The 19,225-nt window shown below is 39.5% G+C and overlaps 1 protein-coding gene across 1 annotated transcript in view; it reads left to right on the forward strand.

Annotated features, from left to right (window-relative positions):
* Nucleotides 1-19,225, forward strand: part of CRYBG1 (crystallin beta-gamma domain containing 1) — a 199,972-nt gene that overhangs the window by 66,081 nt on the left and 114,666 nt on the right. Inside the window, exon 2 of the mRNA XM_055329591.1 lies at nt 17,764-17,902. Coding sequence (XP_055185566.1) covers nt 17,764-17,902 — 139 coding nt within the window. The remainder of the gene's footprint in view (nt 1-17,763; nt 17,903-19,225) is intronic.

The following is a 19,225-nucleotide window of genomic DNA, read 5'->3' on the forward strand; positions in this document are numbered from 1 at the left end:
AAAAGAAAACAAGAGGCAGTACTGACTGCCAGGGATATAATCAGTATGGACATAAGTAAGATGGCAGAACTAGAGTTCAGAATAATGATTATAAAGATATAACCTGGGCTTGAAAAAAAGCATAGAAGACACTAGAGAATCCCCTTCTGGAGAAATAAAGGAACAAAAACCTAATCAAGTTGAAATCAAAAAGGCTATTAATGAGATGAAATAAAAAACGGAGTCTCTAATTGCTAGGATAAATGAGGCAGAAAGAATTAGTAAAATAGAAGATGGAGATGATGGAGATTATAGAGCTGAGAAAAAGATTGATAATCAACTCCTGATCACGAGGAGAGAATGTGAGAGAGAAGTGATATCATAAGCAAAACAATATTAGAATAATAGAGATCCCAGAAGAAGAAGAAAGTGAGAGAGGTGGGTAGAAGGTATATTGGAGCAAATTATAGCAGAGGACTTCCCTAATCTGAGGAAGGAAACAGGCATCCAAGTCCAGGAGGCACATAGACCCCCCCTCAAAAATCATTAAAAATAGGTCAATATCCCAACATATAATAGTGAAGCTTGCAAATCTCAGAAGCAAAGAGAAAGTCCTGAAAGCAGCTCAGGACAAGAGGTCCATAACCTATGAAAGTAGAAACATTGGGCTGAAAAAAAAAAAAAAAAAGAAACATTGGGCTGGCAGTAGACCTATCCACAGAGACCTGGCAGGCCAGAAAGACTGACATGATATATTCAGGGTGGTAAGTGAGAAAAATATGCAGCCAAGAATACTTTATCCAGCTGGCCTGTCATTCAAAACAGAAGGAGAGATAAAAAGTTTCTAGGACAAAGCTAAAAGAATTTGTGATCCACCAAACCATCCCTACAAAAAATATTAAAAGGAATATTTAAGTGAAGAGAGAGCCCAAAAGTAACATAGACCAGAAAGGAACAGAGGAAATATACAGAAACAGTGACTTTACATGTAATACAATGGCACAAAATTCATCTCTTCCAGTAGTTACTCTGAATGTAACTGGGCTAAATGCTCCAATCAAAAGACACAGGGTTATCAGATTGGATTTAAAAAAAAAAAAAAAAAGCAAGACCCATCGATATGCTCTCTGCAAGAGACTGATTTTAGACCCAAAGACACCTTCAGATTGAAAGTGAGGGGGCAGAAAACCATCTATCATGCTCATGGACATCAAAAGAAAGCGGGGGTGGCTATCTTTATATCTGACAAATTAGATTTTATTTTTTTTATTTTTTGACAAATTAGATTTTAAACCAAAGACTGTAATAAGAGATGAGGAAGGACATTATATCATAATTAAAGGGTCTATTCAACAAGATCTAACAACTGTAAATATTTATGCCCCTAACATGGGAGCAGCCAATTATATAAGCCAATGAATAGCAAAATTAAAGAAACACATCAGTAATAATACAATAATAGTAGAGGACTTTAACACCCCACTCACAGCAATGGACAGATCATCAAGCAGAAGATCAACAAGGAAACAAGGGCTTTGAATGACACACTAGACCACACGGACTTCACAGATATATTCAGAACATTCCATCCTCAAGCAACAGAATACACATTCTTCTCTAGTGCACATGGAACATTCTCCAGAATAGATCACATACTGGGTCACAAATCAGGTCTCAACCAGTACCAAAAGATTGGGATCATTCCCTGCATATTTTCAGACCACAGTGCTTTGACTCTGGAACTCAGTCACAAGCAGAAATTTGGAAAGAACTCAAATACATGGGCTAAAGAGCATCCTACTAAGGAATGAATGGATCAACCAGGAAATTAAGGAAGAATTTTTAAAATTCATGGAAAGAAATGAAAATACAACTGTTCAAAACCTTTGGGATACAGCAAAGGTGGTTCTAAGAGGGAAATAAATAGCAATACAAGCCTTCGTCAAGAAACAATAAAGGTCTCAAATACACAACTTAACCTTCCACCTAAAGGAGCTGGAGAGAGAACAGCAAATCAAGCGTAAACCCAGCAGAAGAACAGAAATAATAAAGATTAGACCAGAAATCAATGAAACTACGTAAGACTGATGAGTCCCTGACCTCTACCCCTGAAACCAATAATACATTATATGTTAATCGAGTTTAAGTTAAAAAAAAAATGAAAGATTTACTTTTCTCTACCGGTTTCATTTTATGGGTTTACTGATTTGTTCTATAAAATGTACGTAGATAATAAAAAGGAGCTACTGGAGGTATAAAAAGATACCGAACACTGATTTATTAAACAGTGAATGGAATCAGGATACCCTTTGGTTATTTGCACCCTATCCCCTGTTGACGTGGGATAAATGATTCTGAAATCATGCACAGCAGGAAACAAGACAGAATCATTCCTTGCCAACTTCTGTGTTCTCCTGTTCCCCACCCCCACCCCAGTCTAACTGCCAATCCTGCAGAATTACCTTTCAATGGTTGCTTTTTAATTCTCTGACAGACGTCAAAACAGATGTTGATTGCCTTAAACAGAGTGAGGTGTCCTGCAAGTATTTTTTTTCCTTGCAAATTTTTAAAACAAGTAGTGTCTTGGAAAATATCCAAGAAGAAATACATGACTCTCATGAGATAATTGACAATAACCTGGGGTGTTCCAAGATCTAGGCTGGGAATTCTTGGCCTAAGGAATTGGGAAAAAGAAATTGAAACTGGCAGGTAGAATCTGTGCATTAATATTTTATTAGATTATGTTAAAGGTCTGTTCCATCATCTGGGTTTTACCTTCTGCTACTGCCACTCAAAATCCTTATTATTTAGTCTTCCCTGAGGAGCCTATTAGGAGTTTTACAGCTTTTTTTGTTAATTTTTTTTCATTATAAGAAAATGTGTAACAGTTGTGGAAAATACAGAAAAGGGATATAAATTACTCATAATCCAACTAGCTGGAAATGACCACTATTAAGATTTTAGGGTAGCCCGGGTGGCTCAGTGGTTTAGCGCTGCCTTCAGCCCAGGGTGTGATCCTGGAGTCCCACGATCAAGTCCCACGTCAGGCTCCCTGCAGGGAGCCTGCTTCTCCCTCTGCCTGTGTCTCTGCCTCTCTCTCTCTCTGTGTGTCTCTCATGAATAACATAAATAAAACCTTTAAAAAAAAAGATTTTAGTGTATTTCCTTTGCATACATTCTTGGATATTTAACATTGTTGATATACAAATTTTTTAAAGATTTTATTTATTTATTCATGGGAGACACAGAGAGAGAGAGGCAGAGACACAGGCAGTGAGAGAAGCAGGCTCCATTCAGGGAGCCCCATGTGGGACTCGATCCCTGATCTCCAGGATCACACCCAGAGCTGAAGGCAGATGCTCAACTGCTGAGCCACCCAGGTGTCCCAATATACAATTCTTTATCCTATTTTTCAGCTTGCCATTTTATCACAGGCTTTACCCAATGACCTAAAGGAAAAATGGCACTCTATAATATGAATGTTTCATAACTTAGTAAATCATTACCCGAATTAGTTGAGTTGCTTGAAAATTTTGTTATCATTAATAACATTTCCATAAACATCTTTGTAAATAGCTCTTTGAAGACTTTTTTGAATATTTCCTTATAAGCATCCTGTATAGAATCACAGGGTATTAATAGGTATATTAACATTTTAAAATCTCTTGATAAATACTAATAAATTGCTTACTGAAAGGCTATAGCGATTAATATATCCCCCAGTAGTATATAAAAGCATTCAGCATTATTAATTGTAAAATTGTATCTATTGTTACTTTAATTTATATATTTTGGTTACTAATGAGGTTCGGAAAATGTATCCATTAACCTTTTCTTTCTTCCTTTAAAAATTATTCATTTCCCTTGCATATTTTACTAGGTTTGCTAATATTTTTCTTATATATTTCTATGATTTCTTTATCCAGTATGGCTCTTAAGAAATTGGTGGATATTTTTGTTGAAAATATTTTCTTGGCTTGTTATTGCCTTTAAAAAAAACACATGCGGGGCAGCCCAGGTGGCTGAGCAGTTTAGCGCCGCCTTTAGCCCAGGGCCTGATCCTGGAGACCCGGGATTGAGTCCCACATCGGGCTCCCTGCATGGAGCCTGCTTTTCCCTCTGCCTGTGTCTCTGCCTCTCTCTCTCTCTCTCTCTCATTAATAAAAATAAAATAGAATCTTTCAAAAAAAAAAAAACATGGGGGTGCCTAGGTGGCTCAGTTGGTTAAGCATCTGCCTTTGGCTCAGATCATGATCCCAGGGTCCTGGGATTGAGCCCCACATCTGGCTCCCTGCTTAGTGGGGAGTCTGCTTCTCCCTCTCCCTCTGCTGCTGCTTAATCTTTTTTTTAAAGATTTATTTATTTATGATAGAGAGAGAGAGAGAGAGACAGGAGGAGGGAGAAGCAGGCTCCTTGCAGGGAGCCTGACATGGGACTCGATTCCAGGTCTTCAGGATCAGGCCCTGGGCTGAGCCACCCAGGGATCCCCCCATTGCTTTTAATCTTAAGAAATTGTTCCCATCCTGTATTATCTTCTATCCTGCCTTATTAGGACTTCCAGCTTCTTAGTGATTCGATGTTTTTACATTTAATTCTTTTAGCCACCTGGAATTAACTTTGATATATGGCATGACTTTGCCAGCATCTAAAGGAATGTATGGTATAGACACATCCAATCCTCTTTAACTCAGAGATTCCTCCTTGGGTCTCCCATTGTTCTTGGCTTTACTTCAGGGATTCTGATTATCCAAAATAGCATTTCTGATCTTAGGACTTTTGGCATCTTTGGAGTGCCCTGGGTGGCAGTGTGCATGCATTCTTTGCATTTCTCTTTCTTCCCTCCACAAGGCTTAGTGAAACGCTCCACTCAGACTAGCCTGGGCCCATACCTCTTTGGAGGAGGCTGGCACATGCTGGGTTTCATTTAAAAGGTACTCAGAAGGCTCACTTCCCTAAAAAATGTCTTCTCCTCTGCGTTTTTATTGATGCCAGAAATACGTGCAATTTCTTCCCTTTGCCTTAAACACTGGCATCTCCTAGAAGACTTTTTTTAAAAAAAAATGCACATTCCCCTCAGCAGAGTAGCATAGTGTATGAGTCTCCTGTGGCCACCAGACCAAAGTACCACCAAAGTTGTGACTGGAAGCAACAGAAACGTGTTCCCTCCCCGTTCTGTAGGCTAGAAGTGCATCCTCTCTCTGATGGCTCCAAGGAAGATCCTTCCCTGCCTCTTCCTAGTTTCTGGTTGCTGTCAGCAGTCCCTTTGTTGGTGGCAGCTGGGTCCCTCCAGTCCCTGCCAACACTGTCCCATAGCCTCCTCTGTATCTTCGTGTGGCTGAGTCTTTTTGTCCAGGTATCCCTCTTCTTGTAAGGGCACCAGTCATTGGATTAGGACCAACTGAATCCAGTGTGACTCCATTTGAATTTAACTAATTACATCTGCAAAGACCCTATTTCACATAAGGCCACATTCTGAGGCTCTAGGGCACCGTGAATTTTGGGGGGGGGGGATGTTATTCACCCCAGTGCACACAGTAAGTGAATAGTTCTCTCCCATTATTTAGTTTTATTAGATCAACAGTTTTCTGTTTAATAATTGATATGGAACCACAGGAAGCTCCTGGGATCCATGATGAGGAGGCAAAGGGAAAAAAGAGAGAAACAATGTCAGATTCCACCCCTGTGCCTATGGCCAGTCCTATATCCAGATAAATAGTAAATCAATATTTGTTTTGCTTTCTCAGGAACTTGTTTGGCGCTGAAGTGGAGAATCCAAGTGTTTAGTTAGGTTGATCACTGTCTTCCTTGTCTATTAGTGACTTATATAAACTAGTTGATGGGTAAATGAAAGGATAAAATGAGTAATCCAGGGGTGCCTGGGTGGCTCAGTCAAGTTAAGCTTCTGGCTTCAGCTCAGGTCATGATCTCAGGGCCCTGGGATCCAGCCCTGCATCAGGCTCCATGCTCAGACTCTGCCTCTCCCCCAACCCATAGTCTTTCTTTCTCTCTCAAAGAAATAAATAAATTTTTTGAAAAAATGAGTAATCCATTGGAATGATAAGGTGATGATTCAATGTTGAATATTTTGGGTTTTCAAAAAATACATTATATAAATTAATAATTTCAGTTATATGACTTTCTCATATTTGAAGTCCAATGACGGTTGTAACCACTAAATTTGTGAGGGTGATAAAATACTTCATTTTGACTATTTCCTAAATAGAGGGAAACTCTAAGATTCTTTTTTTTTTCCTTAAAGATGTTATTTATTTATTCATGAGAGACAAACAGAGAGAGGCAGAGACATAGGCAGAGGGAAAACCAGGCTCCCTGGGGAGAGCCTGATGCAGGACTTGATCCCAGGACCCTGAGATCAAGACCTGAGCTGAAGGCAGATGCTCAACCACTGAGCCATCCAGGTGCCCCAAGATTGTATTATTTTAAAGGGAAAAAAGGATGAGAGATTGGGGAATTAATTTTGCTAATAATATCATTTTGATTATTTTTAGTAAATAGCAATTGTAGGTGCTGGGAAAATGCCAGTAGTCTTTTTCTTCCATTATAACTAATACAGCAAATAAAAAACCCTAATGAAAATTTTGTATCTACTCTTTAATTTTATGAATTGCTCTTTTTTTTTAAAGATTTCTTTTTTTTTTATTTTTTATTTATCTATGATAGTCACACAGAGAGAGAGAGAGAGAGAGAGAGAGAGAGAGAGAGGCAGAGACATAGGCAGAGGGAGTAGCAGGCTCCATGCACCGGGAGCCCGACGTGGGATTCGATCCCAGATCTCCAGGATCACACCCTGGGCCAAAGGCAGGCACCAAACCGCTGCGCCACCCAGGGATCCCTGAATTGCTCATTTTTAAGAAATCTGTGATATATCACATTATCTGGTTTATAAAACACAAGTTTATTTCCTTTTTGAAATATTGGCAATATTTAAAATTTTTTAATTAAAGGCAGTGAAGAACATGAATATAGCTGTTCTTTCTGTTAGCTTGTGCCTGATATCCACAAATATTGTGAAAGTTCCTACCTTCATGTTAGATGCAGAAATAAAAATCTCCTATGTGCACACAGCTTGTTGAATCACAAATCCTCTACCTGATGAGTTGACACTCCCTAATTTAAAATTCTATTAAACAAAACAAATACTTTCTTGGAGTAGAATGCTTTGTGGTTTAGTGACTCAACTCTTTCTCAGTGCTAGAAGCCTGGGTTCTCAATCAGTGCCGCAAGAAAAAACTTGTTTTATATCATCCCTGATAAAAAAAAAAAAAAAAAGGTGGGGGGTGGCCTGGCTGGCACAGTCCGTTGAGCATCCAACTCTTGGTTTCGACTCGGATGGTGACCTAAGGGACCTGGGATTGAACCGGGCACTGGGCGGGGATCCTGGTTGAGATTCTCTCTCTCTCTCTGTCTCTCTCTCCCTCTCTCTTTCTCTCCCTCAAATAAGCAAAAAAAATCCTTTAAAAAAAAAAAGCGTTTATTTTATACCTACCAAGTAACTGAGTAGAGGTTATAGGGATACATGTCGATATGGTTCTTACCTCCTAAGAAGCCCATAATTGAACTGAGGAAATAATATATGTTTGTAGAATACCCAATATGAACATTAACAAATAATGCTAGGTTGGACCTTATTTGACTGTTTTTGACCTATAAAAATGTCACTTCATAGCACTCAGCCTGAAATTCACAACTAGCTCCTGTTACTCACCTGAACCCTGCATGGCCTTTAGTTTAGTCCTTTATGTCTGAAGAGCTGTTGAGCACAAAGGCCAGTCCTGAGCCTGGTACCTCAGTGCTCAGCCTAGGATGTGTGGGGCCAGTGGTGTCAACGCAAGAATTCTATAATTCATATTACCATTCTTTTTTTCTTTCTTTCTCTTTCTTTCTTTCTTTCTTTCTTTCTTTCTTTCTTTCTTTCTTTCTTTCTTTCTTTCTTTCTTTTTTGCTAGGGTGTATGTACTATTTTATCTACATGAAATTGACTTTTCATGTAGCTTATCCGGGAGTCAAATTACCATTTATAATATTGTACTTACAAGATAATAAGTCAGTTACCTTAAAAAGTTTTGGAGCACAACCCTTTGGTCAGTTGGAATTTCCTTTAGTTTATACTAAAGGAAGAGAAACACAAGGTTCATTATAATCAGTAGTGTACTGGAGGAAATGCATTTTGAAATTAGACTTAATAGAATTTGATAGCCAGAGATTCCTAAAAGGAAAGGGGAAAGAATTAGTAGGAGACCTGAGCAAAGGATAAATAATGAAGCCAGTTGTGCATAAGAGAAGAACAAACAAATCCCTCTGACCACAACTGTAGGAAGAATGGGGTTGAGCGGCCGTAGAGTACCCCTTAGTGGAGAATTTGGAGCTTGTTTCTAGCATCTGTGTAAGGACAAATTTATTAAGTTGGGTGAAGAGTAATGATAACCTCTTACACCTTAGAGGATTTCAGTTATGGGAGCCAAGAGTATAAATATCAATCTCTTCTCAGATTCAGCTTCTCATTGTTGTCAGTCAGCAAATCGGTATTTCTAATATGTCCATAATATGTTTTGCATGATTACTTCTTGTTGGAAAGGATTTTTAATTAGAGTTTCCTTTTGTAACATTAGCACCAGTTAAAGATACTAATTGAACTCATCATTACGTAAATGATGACAATTCTAGTCACTACTGAAGGACATGTCTAGGAGGCCCTTAAGCAACTCTGGTAAAGTTTACTTACCTGGTACAGGTGGATGAGGGAAGCCAAAGATGTAATTCAGACAATTAGGCACTAATTACTGATCATTTTACATTAATCATTGAACAGCTGCCAGATATTTGGAAATTGAGGAAGTCAAACATGATGAGATTGACAGTTGAAATTAGAAACTAATGTAGAAACTAACATCTGTAGGAATTATCTTGAAAAAGTAAAAAAAAAAAAAAAGACCCATTCTTTTATCTTTTTTTTTTTTACTTTTTGTGGTTTTTTTTAATTTATTTATTTATGATAGTCACACACACACACACAGAGAGAGAGAGAGAGAGAGAGGCAGAGACACAGGCAGAGGGAGAAGCAGGCTCCATGCACCGGGAGCCCGATGTGGGATTCGATCCCGGGTCTCCAGGATCGCGCCCTGGGCCAAAGGCAGGCACCAAACCGCTGCGCCACCCAGGGATCCCCCCATTCTTTTATCTTAAAATAATTTTGTTAGTTTCATACTATCATCAAAGGGCATTTACTATAAGCACCATATTGTGTGTGAAAATGTTTTATATGTCTTACAAGGACCATTCAAAGACTCAATCCTGGGCAGCCCCAGTGGCTCAGTGGTTTAGCGCCGCCTTCAGCCCAGGGCATGATCCTGGGGACCCGGGATCGAGTCCCACATTGGGCTCCCTGCATGGAGCCTGCTTGTGTCTCTGCCTCTCTCTCTGTGTCTCTCATGAATAAATAAATAAAAATCTTTATAGAAAGAAAGACTCAATTCTTACTTCTAGATTTATAAGATTTATAGACCACTGTATAGTAATAATAGATTGAATAATTGAGAATTTTGAGAGCACCTGATTTGTAAGAAAAGTGGTTATCTGTGAGTTCAGGAAATACAGTAAATGCTAAAAATTTTTGATACAAGGAACAATTACACAATTTATCTTGAAACTTTTTGCTTCTTAAATTGCTATAGAGGAATAACATTTGCAGCAGTGCAATTATTAGTAAAGGTCAAGTTTGGTGAAGATAATTCTTTGAGGAACCAGAAGGACCAACTTAGGCAGACAAGTTTGGTGCCAGTTCTTTAGGGACCCTAGAGTTTCATAGACTCTTACTAATTGTGGTCGGCACCAAGGTCATTTTGGATTATTGAGCTAAGGTGTGGCAAAGGTAAACAAAGGAAGCAGATGATACGTATTAAAGGTGCTATAAAGTCAACTTCAAAGTGTGCGATGTCACCATAGCCTTATGGAAAATAACGACAGACCAGCCTAGCTGCAAGTATTGTGGTTAGGAAGAGGTGCTTTTGAACCAAAGCTTCATACAGATGTTATTTGAAATAGTCATAAACAGTACAGGCTCTGCAAGCAGCTGCTGTAGTCATGAGTCAAACCATCTTTGCAGAAAGGGCTTTGTATTCACCCACCCAGTAAACCCTAACCGAACATCTGTGATGTGACAGGTGTGGTTATATGCCATGACAGAAACAGAGAGAATCATACATACGAGCTCCGTAAGGAACGTACTCTCTGAGATAAAAAAAAGAACTTACTCCGTGAGAGTAAAAGCCATCAATGATTATAATGAAAGTACAATATAGCAAAACTGTCTTGAATGCTGGACTATTCTGTACCCAGTGCCGAACCATCTAATGGCTTTCAAATAAAAGAAAATGTTAGAAAGACCAATGTGTTTATAATGTTAGAGTGGGTTAGAGGATGCAGGAGACTAGGTCGCAGAGGATAGCTGGAAAATGCTCTAAATTGTAAAGATCATGAAGTTCGGGATTGGGATCATGGTCAGTTGAATGGACTAGGGTAGATGGACGTCATTCTGGTGAGGTGCAAGCAACACGTTTCATGTATTTATACACCATCACTGCTTCCTCCAAAGGATTTACAGTTTATATTGAATTAACAATGTAAAAGTAAAGGTCAGAAAACGAAAAGAGTAATAATGTGATAAGACCAGAGAGACAATTACTTAAGAAGTATACATTCACGAAGTTCTGTAGCGTAACTAAAATTGATTCACAATCAGATACACAGTCCACATTGTCTGAAAGACAGCAGGTGAGGAAAAGAAAAGCTTTTTTTTTTTTTTTTGGCACTAAACAATGAGAGACATTTCTCTTTTCAGGCCCTGTTGAGAGACTATTAGGTAAGATGGTGGCTAACACCCTTCTCAGCGTCCCTGCAATGTGTCCAACAAAGAGTTTTCATGTGTCTGCGTCTTTAGGGTCTTTTAAAGCAAACTCAGGTGTGATGACAAAGGGCTCCTTGACCAGTGATCAGAGGTGGGGCGATGAAGCAAGAGAACCCAAGGATGACTCCCCAGGTTGCCCTGGTGATTCAGGGTTGGTTTTCTACACTTGTACCTATAATCATTTTTTGCCAGGCTTCTTGCTCCTTGCCTGCCCCCGGGTAATCTAATCACCACCAGCTTTGTTTTGTGTTGCAAAGGATAGCAATTTTAAAAACTCTCTCTTGCATTATTAATTTGTTATTTATGAGCTTAGGAAGGTCATTAGATAGTCTTTCTTTGGGGATTAGATATGCCATCAAAACAAAAGCTACATTTGCTCTTCTCTCCCATTAGATTATAGGAACTCAAATAGCCTTAAAAGAAAATACCAGCAATCTAGAAAATCTCTTTCTTTTATATTTTAACAACTAAACATGTGGGACTTGAGTGTGATAAAGAGAAGTTGAAAAAAATGCCGTGACCTTTGGCTCCTCTAAGTGAGTGAATGTGCAGTTGTGTGCCAAACATGAGTCTCCTGCTGAAACTGAGCCCCTCCTTAAGACGCACACCTCAGTCTGTCAGTTCTCCTGGGGTTTGGGACCGTTATTGCCCAGGTTATTTTGGTTCCCCGTCCTCTGTGCTCTTGCCCAGAATGAGATCCTTCCTTCCTCTGTGAACACCAACCAGTAAGAAAGCCAAACTTTGTAGAGCTCAGCCTGGTTCTGGGTGGGCTTCAGAGTTTCTTGACCATGAAGAGTGATCCCAGATAATGAAAATTTACATATTATTCTGAGAGAGCTTGATTCTTTTTTTTTTAAGATTATTTATTTATTTATTTATTTATTTATTTATTTATTTATTTATTTATTTATTTATTTATGAGAGACAGAGAGAGGCAGAGACACAGGCAGAGGGAGAACCAGGTTCCATGCAGGGAGCCCAATGCAGGACTCGATCCCTGGCCTCCAGGATCACACCCTGGAACTGAAGGCGGTGCTAAACTGCTGGGCTACCAGGGCTGCCCAGATAGCTTGATTCTGTTCTGAGATAGCTTGATTAAGTTTCACAGACTCTGTAGTACCCAAAGCCTAGATTTCACAGAATTGGAATCATTATGGCAAAGGTCTCCAGGCTTCGTTGGAGAAATGATCTGCATTCCAGTGGGATGTGAGGGAAACTTGGGACATTCTGCTCCAGACAGCAGATTGGAGATGGTCCCAAACCTTTATGGTACTATTTAAAACATTGAGGGGGTGGGCCTGGGTCGCTCAGTGATTGAGCATCTGCCTTTGGCTCAGGGTGTGATTCCGGGGTCCTGGGATTGAGTCCTGCATCGGACTTATGGGGAGCCTGGACTTATGGGGAGCCTGCTTCTCCCTCGGCCTGTGTCTCTGCATCTCTCCCTCTCTCTCTCTCTCTCTCTCTCTCTCTTTCATGAATAAATAAATAAAATCTTTTAAAAATAAATAAAAAATAAAACATTGAGGGGCCCAGGATGATAGAGGCTGATTGGACCAGAGAGTGTTACTTTTTATAGAAACACTTAAAAATATAAAGTAAAATAAAATAAAATAAAGGATGAGTAGATTGATGATCTTGTACAACCAGTAGATGGCAGAGTTTCTGTGTTAAAAGCTATCACCGTTTGCCGGTGCTCAGTACTTCTGTGAATGTCAGAGTATTCTTTATATAGCTAAAACTCTGAGAATGTTTTAGATTTTTAAAACTTGAATGAATATAGAAAATTATATTTATATCTCCATCCCACTGTGATCATGAAACTCATCTGCGGAGAACTTGAAATTAGTTTCTGACCTGGGGAGTCAGGTGGGTTTCTGTACCCCCATCTCTGCCATTCTTGTTTCTATATTATTTCACGGTTGAGCCTGATAAATATGCTAGCTCAAAGTAACATCTACATGATACCCAGTAAGCTGTTAGCAAGAAATGTTAACTGACATTCATATACACAATTAAAATAACTGGTATTTACTGAGCACCTACTATGTGACAGTACTAAGCTAATAAGCATTAGCTAGTTCTTTTATGAGCATTAGCTAATTTAATTAATTTAATTCAATCCTCACGACCATCTGGTTATCATCCCTATCTTGTAGATGAGGGAGCTGAGGCTTAAAAAAATTATGTAACTTGCCAAGATCACGTAACTAATGGCTAGGCTGGTAGGGCTTGAAATCTGAGTGCACACCACAGCTATATTCCATTTCCTTTTTTTTAAAAAAAAATTATTTATTCTTGAGATAATCTCTCTCTCTGAGAGAGACAGAGAGGCAGAGACACAGGCAGAGGGAGAAGCAGGCTCCATACAGGGAGCCTGATGCAGGACTCGATCCAGGGACTCCAGGATCACACCCTGGGCTGAAGGCAGCACTAAACCCAGAGCCACCCAGGGATTCCCCCTACATTCCATTTCCTATTCAGATGAGAAAAATAGAAGTCTGAATACTTTGCTTCTGAAAGAAAAACCCATTATGTATATCTAAAACCCTTGGTTTCCAAGTAAATATACATACCTGTTTGTTTTCTGGAGATAGGACAGATTTACATGGCTTTATGGTGACACTGTCATCGTTTGCCTCTTTGTGAGCCTCGGCATAGAAGTCAGACCTCCAGTTCCATTCTCATGACTAATCAGCAGGGCCCATAGTTCTGTCAGCCTCATGGTTTCTCAGAACCATTGTCTCTTCAAATCTGCAGTGAGGTGACCGCACCAGGTCATCTCTAGGGCCTTTTCAAGTCTAGAATGTTCTGCTGGTGTGTGTCCATAATAATAGAGAGCTACCATTTAGCAGTTGCAGCAAAAACAAAACAAAACAAAAACAAAACTACACATATTATTAGTTAGTGAATTAAAAGTTTTCTCTCTTTCTTCATGGCCAGGAAACTTATGTAGCTATACAACTACTGCCTTGATTCAAAAGTGTGGTTCTAGGGCAGCCCGGGTGGCTCAGCGGTTTAGTGCCCCCCTTCGGCCTGGGGCTTGATCCAGGAGACCTGGGATCGAGGCCCACATGGGGCTCCCTGCCTGGAGCCTGCTTCTCCCTCTGCCTGTGTCTCTGCCTCTCTCTCTGTGTCTCTTATGAATAAATAAATAAAATCTTAAAAAAAAAAAGTGTGGTTCTAATAGCCGGGGTTTTGAGCTCTCATGAGGAAATCACTCAGTGCAGCTGGAAGTCCCTTGTGTAACTGAAATCACAGCTCCAAGGCTTACTGGAACACACTGAGTTCTTTCAGCAGACAATAGATGGCAGCACAGCATCAATTTGTACGCTGTGGTTAAACCGAAACTTTACCCAGTGTCACATTTTATTTTGCATGAACATTATCTCTGAAGCAAGAATTATTAGATAAAAGGGGGGCCTGGTTGGCTCAGTTGGTAGAGCATGGCGACTCTTGATCTCAAGGTCATGAGTGCAAGCTCCATGTTGGGCATAGAGCCTCCTTAAAAAAAAGAATTATCAGATAAAGAAACTCATTTAATTGGCTTGATATAAGGCTACGTGTATTAGAATGCTTGAGGAACAACTTGATGAAGTAGACCAAATTAGGAAAACTTGAACTAGGTTTATAGGAAGCAAATGAGGTTTATGCTTCAAGAGCCACTCCCAAGCCTTCGGGAGAGGTCCTAATGTTAAAAATTGTGAAAATGTAAAATAAGTTGTTTTCTTTTTCTTAAAGAGGGTCCTCCAAATCATATAAGCTTCAAGCCACACAAAGCTTAGATTTGTCTGGAAATAGCCTTGTGGCTTTTAACTTAGGAAAAGGTAGACAATCTTGCCATTATTAATTTTCTACCAGCTTAATCTCCAGGGAAAAGGGCAATCTGGTTTTTAAAACCAAGCCAAATAAAATGGAAACAGGGAGAGTTACTGGATGAGCTGGCAAATATTCCACTTATTTATGAGTCTGAGTAAAGTGAATGACCTAATGCTGAAACTCTTTCATTTCTGGCAACATATGTGCGAAAATAAGGAAAGTACAGATTGTAATTAGCAAATTAATAAATCTCCTCCGCTAAAATTCCAGATCAGTATGGCAGTGTTTGGGGGAATTTCATTTTATTTTGTCTTACTTTTTTTCTTAAGCCAAGAGATATTGTCCTTAATAAGAGACCAGTAGTGACTATTCACAAAGAAAACTGTACTTCCATTTACAAATCTTAACTTTCTCACCAGGGAGCCAAGCTCAGCCTTTCTTATGATTAACTGTAGCCTACTCAGGAGTTAAACTAAAATTTACCCTTAGGAAAAGAAAAATTAGCAACCTTTCCAATTGGCCTTTCCCGTTGCACACACCACTTACTAAGGTTAGCTTGTAGGCCGGGGAGATTTATCATGTCTCACTCCTTGTATAACTATTTTTCAGAATTAATAGTGCCCCCTTAAGGAGCTCCTATGTCCACTAGGCCTTAGTACCCTTGAGGGCAGGGAGTGGGTTTGTTGGTCTTATGTACTTTTGACAGATGACACAGAGAGATGTCAAAATGCTTGCTGAAAGAATGAAGCTAGATGTTGTTAAAGAGTCACTGCATGGCCTAGGGACCCTCCAGCACGATTCTGGGTCTATTATTTCTGTGTAATAAATTGTGAAGACTGGTTTCAGCAGACAAACTTGCATAATAAGTTTGCTATGAATACAAGTTCCGTGTCTGATACTCTAGAGAGGAACTAGAAATGCTCCTGGGGTGACCTGAGCATCTAGAGTTGGGTGAGAGACTGTCCTGAAGTTGGGCTCTACTTGTGAAACCCTCCCAGCCCACATATCCTGTGGCCTTCTCTATCTCCTTGACTGAGTCCTGGAGCCAAGTTAGAAATAATGGCACCTGTAACCAGGTACACAGCCATACTGCCTGTATCTGGGTCAAGAGGGAAGAGAAGTCAGCCAACACGTCATCAGCCTCCTGCCCTCAAGGGAAGGTGAGAGGTTATTGGCTGTACTACAAACACTCAGAATTTCCTGCTTCAGAATTATGGATGGAGCAAGCACCACTTCTGGACTATCTATAGTATTCCTCCCCTTCCTCTGGCCATTGAAAAACTGAACCTACCTTCTATTTCTTCTGCAAATTATTAGAACCTTGGATTTTTAGTTCTTTTTCCACTTCATTAACATTCTTCACTCAAAGACATTATCTGACTTCAGTATCTTTATTCCAGCCTTAATTACATGGTTAAGAAATATATCAACCCTTGTATCACTTAGGATGCTCAATTGCAGATAACAGAGAACACCTAACTCAAAATGGCTTAAAGAATAGAGCATTTATAAAAAATAAAAAAGAATAGAGCATTTATTATGTACCATAGCGAGAACTCTAGAATTAGAGCAGGTCTCGGATTTGTTAATCCAGTTGCTCAACAATATATTTGAAGACTCAAGCTCTCATATTTTTGTCCCCTTTCTGCTCCATCTATTCTCCTTTGGCTAATGCCACTCATGGTTCCAAAGTGGCTGTCACATTCATCATATGCAGACATGACACTGACCTGCAGGGAAGAACTATTTTGTTCTTTTATTTTGTTTTTTTAAAGATTTTATTTATTTATTTATTCATGAGAGACACAGACAGAGAGAGGCAGAGACACAGGCAGAGGGAGAAGCAGGCTCCATGCAGGGAGCCTGACGTGGGACTCGACCCTGGGTCTCTAGGATCACACCCTGGGCTGAAGGCAATGCTAAACCGCTGAGCCACCCGGGCTGCCCAAGAACTAGTTTTTTCTGTAAACCTTCTTTTAAGAGAAAGACCTTCCACTGATTCCTTCAGCAGACCCCCTCACATCTCATTTGCACCAGATAACTCAAGCAAAGTACAAATCATTTAGAGAGACAGAGAGACCTAAATCAATCGGGTAATATTAGCAAGAGAGATGTATAGGCCTATACATCAGATACTGGTGAGGGCAACAGGACACCAGGAATAGACCAGTTACAATCAACTACTGAGCCAGAAGTGAGTGGCTTCCTCTGAGGCATGTGGAGGATGGATATCTGAACAAAATCAGGGTTATTAGTGAATTAAAAGTACGTGGTGGTGGTGAGGTGTCTGGGGGTTTGAATAAAGGAAATGGTTTTGGGTAGGAAACCACCAGTGTGTGCAAAAACACTCTGTCTTCATTGCTTTGCATTTCTTTGGACTCTAATAGATATTAATCCTGGAATGATTCCTGTTCCCTGGCATAGCCTAGATCCCTCTCCTAATGGATTTATTACTTTATTTCCAATGTTCAAGAAATTTACAAATGACTTTTTCTCTTCTCTTAAGAGCAATGACAGCAGAGAAACCAAGAAATCATAAAATGAAGTTGGATTGCCCAACCCTATCTATAAATGCTGTTTATCTACCTATCTAGCTCAGATTTTGTTTTCTGCATGAGGTTTAAAAGAATTCTGTTGACCACATGGTGATGTCCTCATGGTTTATTCCTAAATGTGTGTGACACTGCCAAATTATCTACAATCCTATGTAGGCTGAAGAATTATTCCTCATTTTGGCTAATTGGAAATATACAGACAGAAATGTACCATTGGGTTTCTTGAGTTTCCAGAGTTGTGGTTTTTTTTTTTTTTTTTTTTTTTTTTTATCTATGATAGTCACAGAGAGAGAGAGAGAGAGAGGCAGAGACACAGGCAGAGGGAGTAGCAGGCTCCATGCACCGGGAGCCCGATGTGGGACTCGATCCCAGATCTCCAGGATCGCGCCCTGGGCCAAAGGCAGGCGCCAAACCGCTGCGCCACCCAGGGATCCTGAGTTTCCAGAGTTCTTAATAGGTTTTTGACATAACTGTTTCCATTCTTAACAGAGCTTTGGAGGTAGTGGTTGGAGATCATGTGGCTCCAGATTGCCAGACATTTGCACTGCATCGTGAGGAATCCCAGCTCCTTGACACTACCAGTGCGATACCTGGCCCTTTTCCTATGGAACCTGGAATGTTTAAAAAGGTAATGCTTCATCTCCAATATTTGGCTCCCAGGATAAATACTTTAATGAATTAAAATATGGTAAGATAACCCTTGTCTGAAAAACACACACTTAAAAAGAATGTAAATTTTTAAAAAGACATTATATATCAAAGCACCATGATAATAAATACTGAGTCTCAAGGGATGAGTGTGAATCTTTGCTCTATGCTGCCTTCAGATGTTCTTCCTCATTGTCATGGGTGCCTTTTGCCTACCTTTTTTCTTTTTTCACACAGACTGCATTTTAACTCAAAGGCATGCAAAGTAAAATAGGACATCAATATTTGGAATTCCCATAAAAAGCACTTATATTACTTCCTACTGCAAGGATTTTAGGGTTGTTATTATATCAGCAGTTACTCCTTAATATCTAGATGTCTGTCTAGAAAGTTCTGATTCAGTTGTATTGTCTTAAAAAAAAGAGCTTCCGCCGAGGTGGGAGATAGAGAAGTGGATGCATGTTACCCATATTCATTCATTCATAAAAGAATATTACTCATGTTCTTGTCTGCAGCAAGAAATACAATGATGCCTTTAGTCATGGTGTGAGAGCTGATGTAGCTGCCAGGCTTTGAAGGTTGTATAATACATTTCTTGTTACAACCTATTACTATAAGAAATCCTCTCCCACCAAAAAAATTTTGCCTTGGTAATGCTATATCCAAAAAGTTAATTATTGGGACACCTGGGTGGGCTCAGTGGTTGAGCATCTGACTTTGGCTCAGGGCGTGATCCTGGGGTCCCAGGATCGAGTCTCACAGGGGGCTCTCTCAATGGAACCTGCTTCTCTTCCCTCTTCCTATGTCTCTGCCTCTCTCTGTCATGAATAATATCATGAATATTATATCTGTCATGAATAAATAAATAAAATCTAAAAAAAAACGTTAATTATTAGTGCAAGATGAAAAGTTCTGGAGATGGGATGCACAACAATGTGAATATACTTAATGCTTCTGAACTGTATACTTAAAATGGCTAAGATGGTAAATTTTATCTTATGTGTATTTTATCACAATTTAGAATAAAATATTAATAAAAAAAAATAGGTGTTGGACCACGCTGGCCAGGGCACTGGACGGTGGCTCTTCCTCTGTGCAGGAGATGACGGCGAACAGCTCCTTCAGGCAGGGTAGGTGAGGAAAGCAGTAAAGAAATAAAGGACATGATGAGATTGTTAGTTCATATTTTATATTTTATTAGAACATGATAAAAGTGGGTAGGGAAATTCAATAGAGAAGCTTTGTAACTCAAAACAGCATAATATCAATCAAAGTGCCAGAAATATAAAATTAACTTTTATAA

The sequence above is a fragment of the Nyctereutes procyonoides genome, unplaced genomic scaffold, assembly GCF_905146905.1.
Source record: "Nyctereutes procyonoides isolate TBG_1078 unplaced genomic scaffold, NYPRO_anot_genome, whole genome shotgun sequence".
Lineage (NCBI taxonomy): Eukaryota > Metazoa > Chordata > Mammalia > Carnivora > Canidae > Nyctereutes > Nyctereutes procyonoides.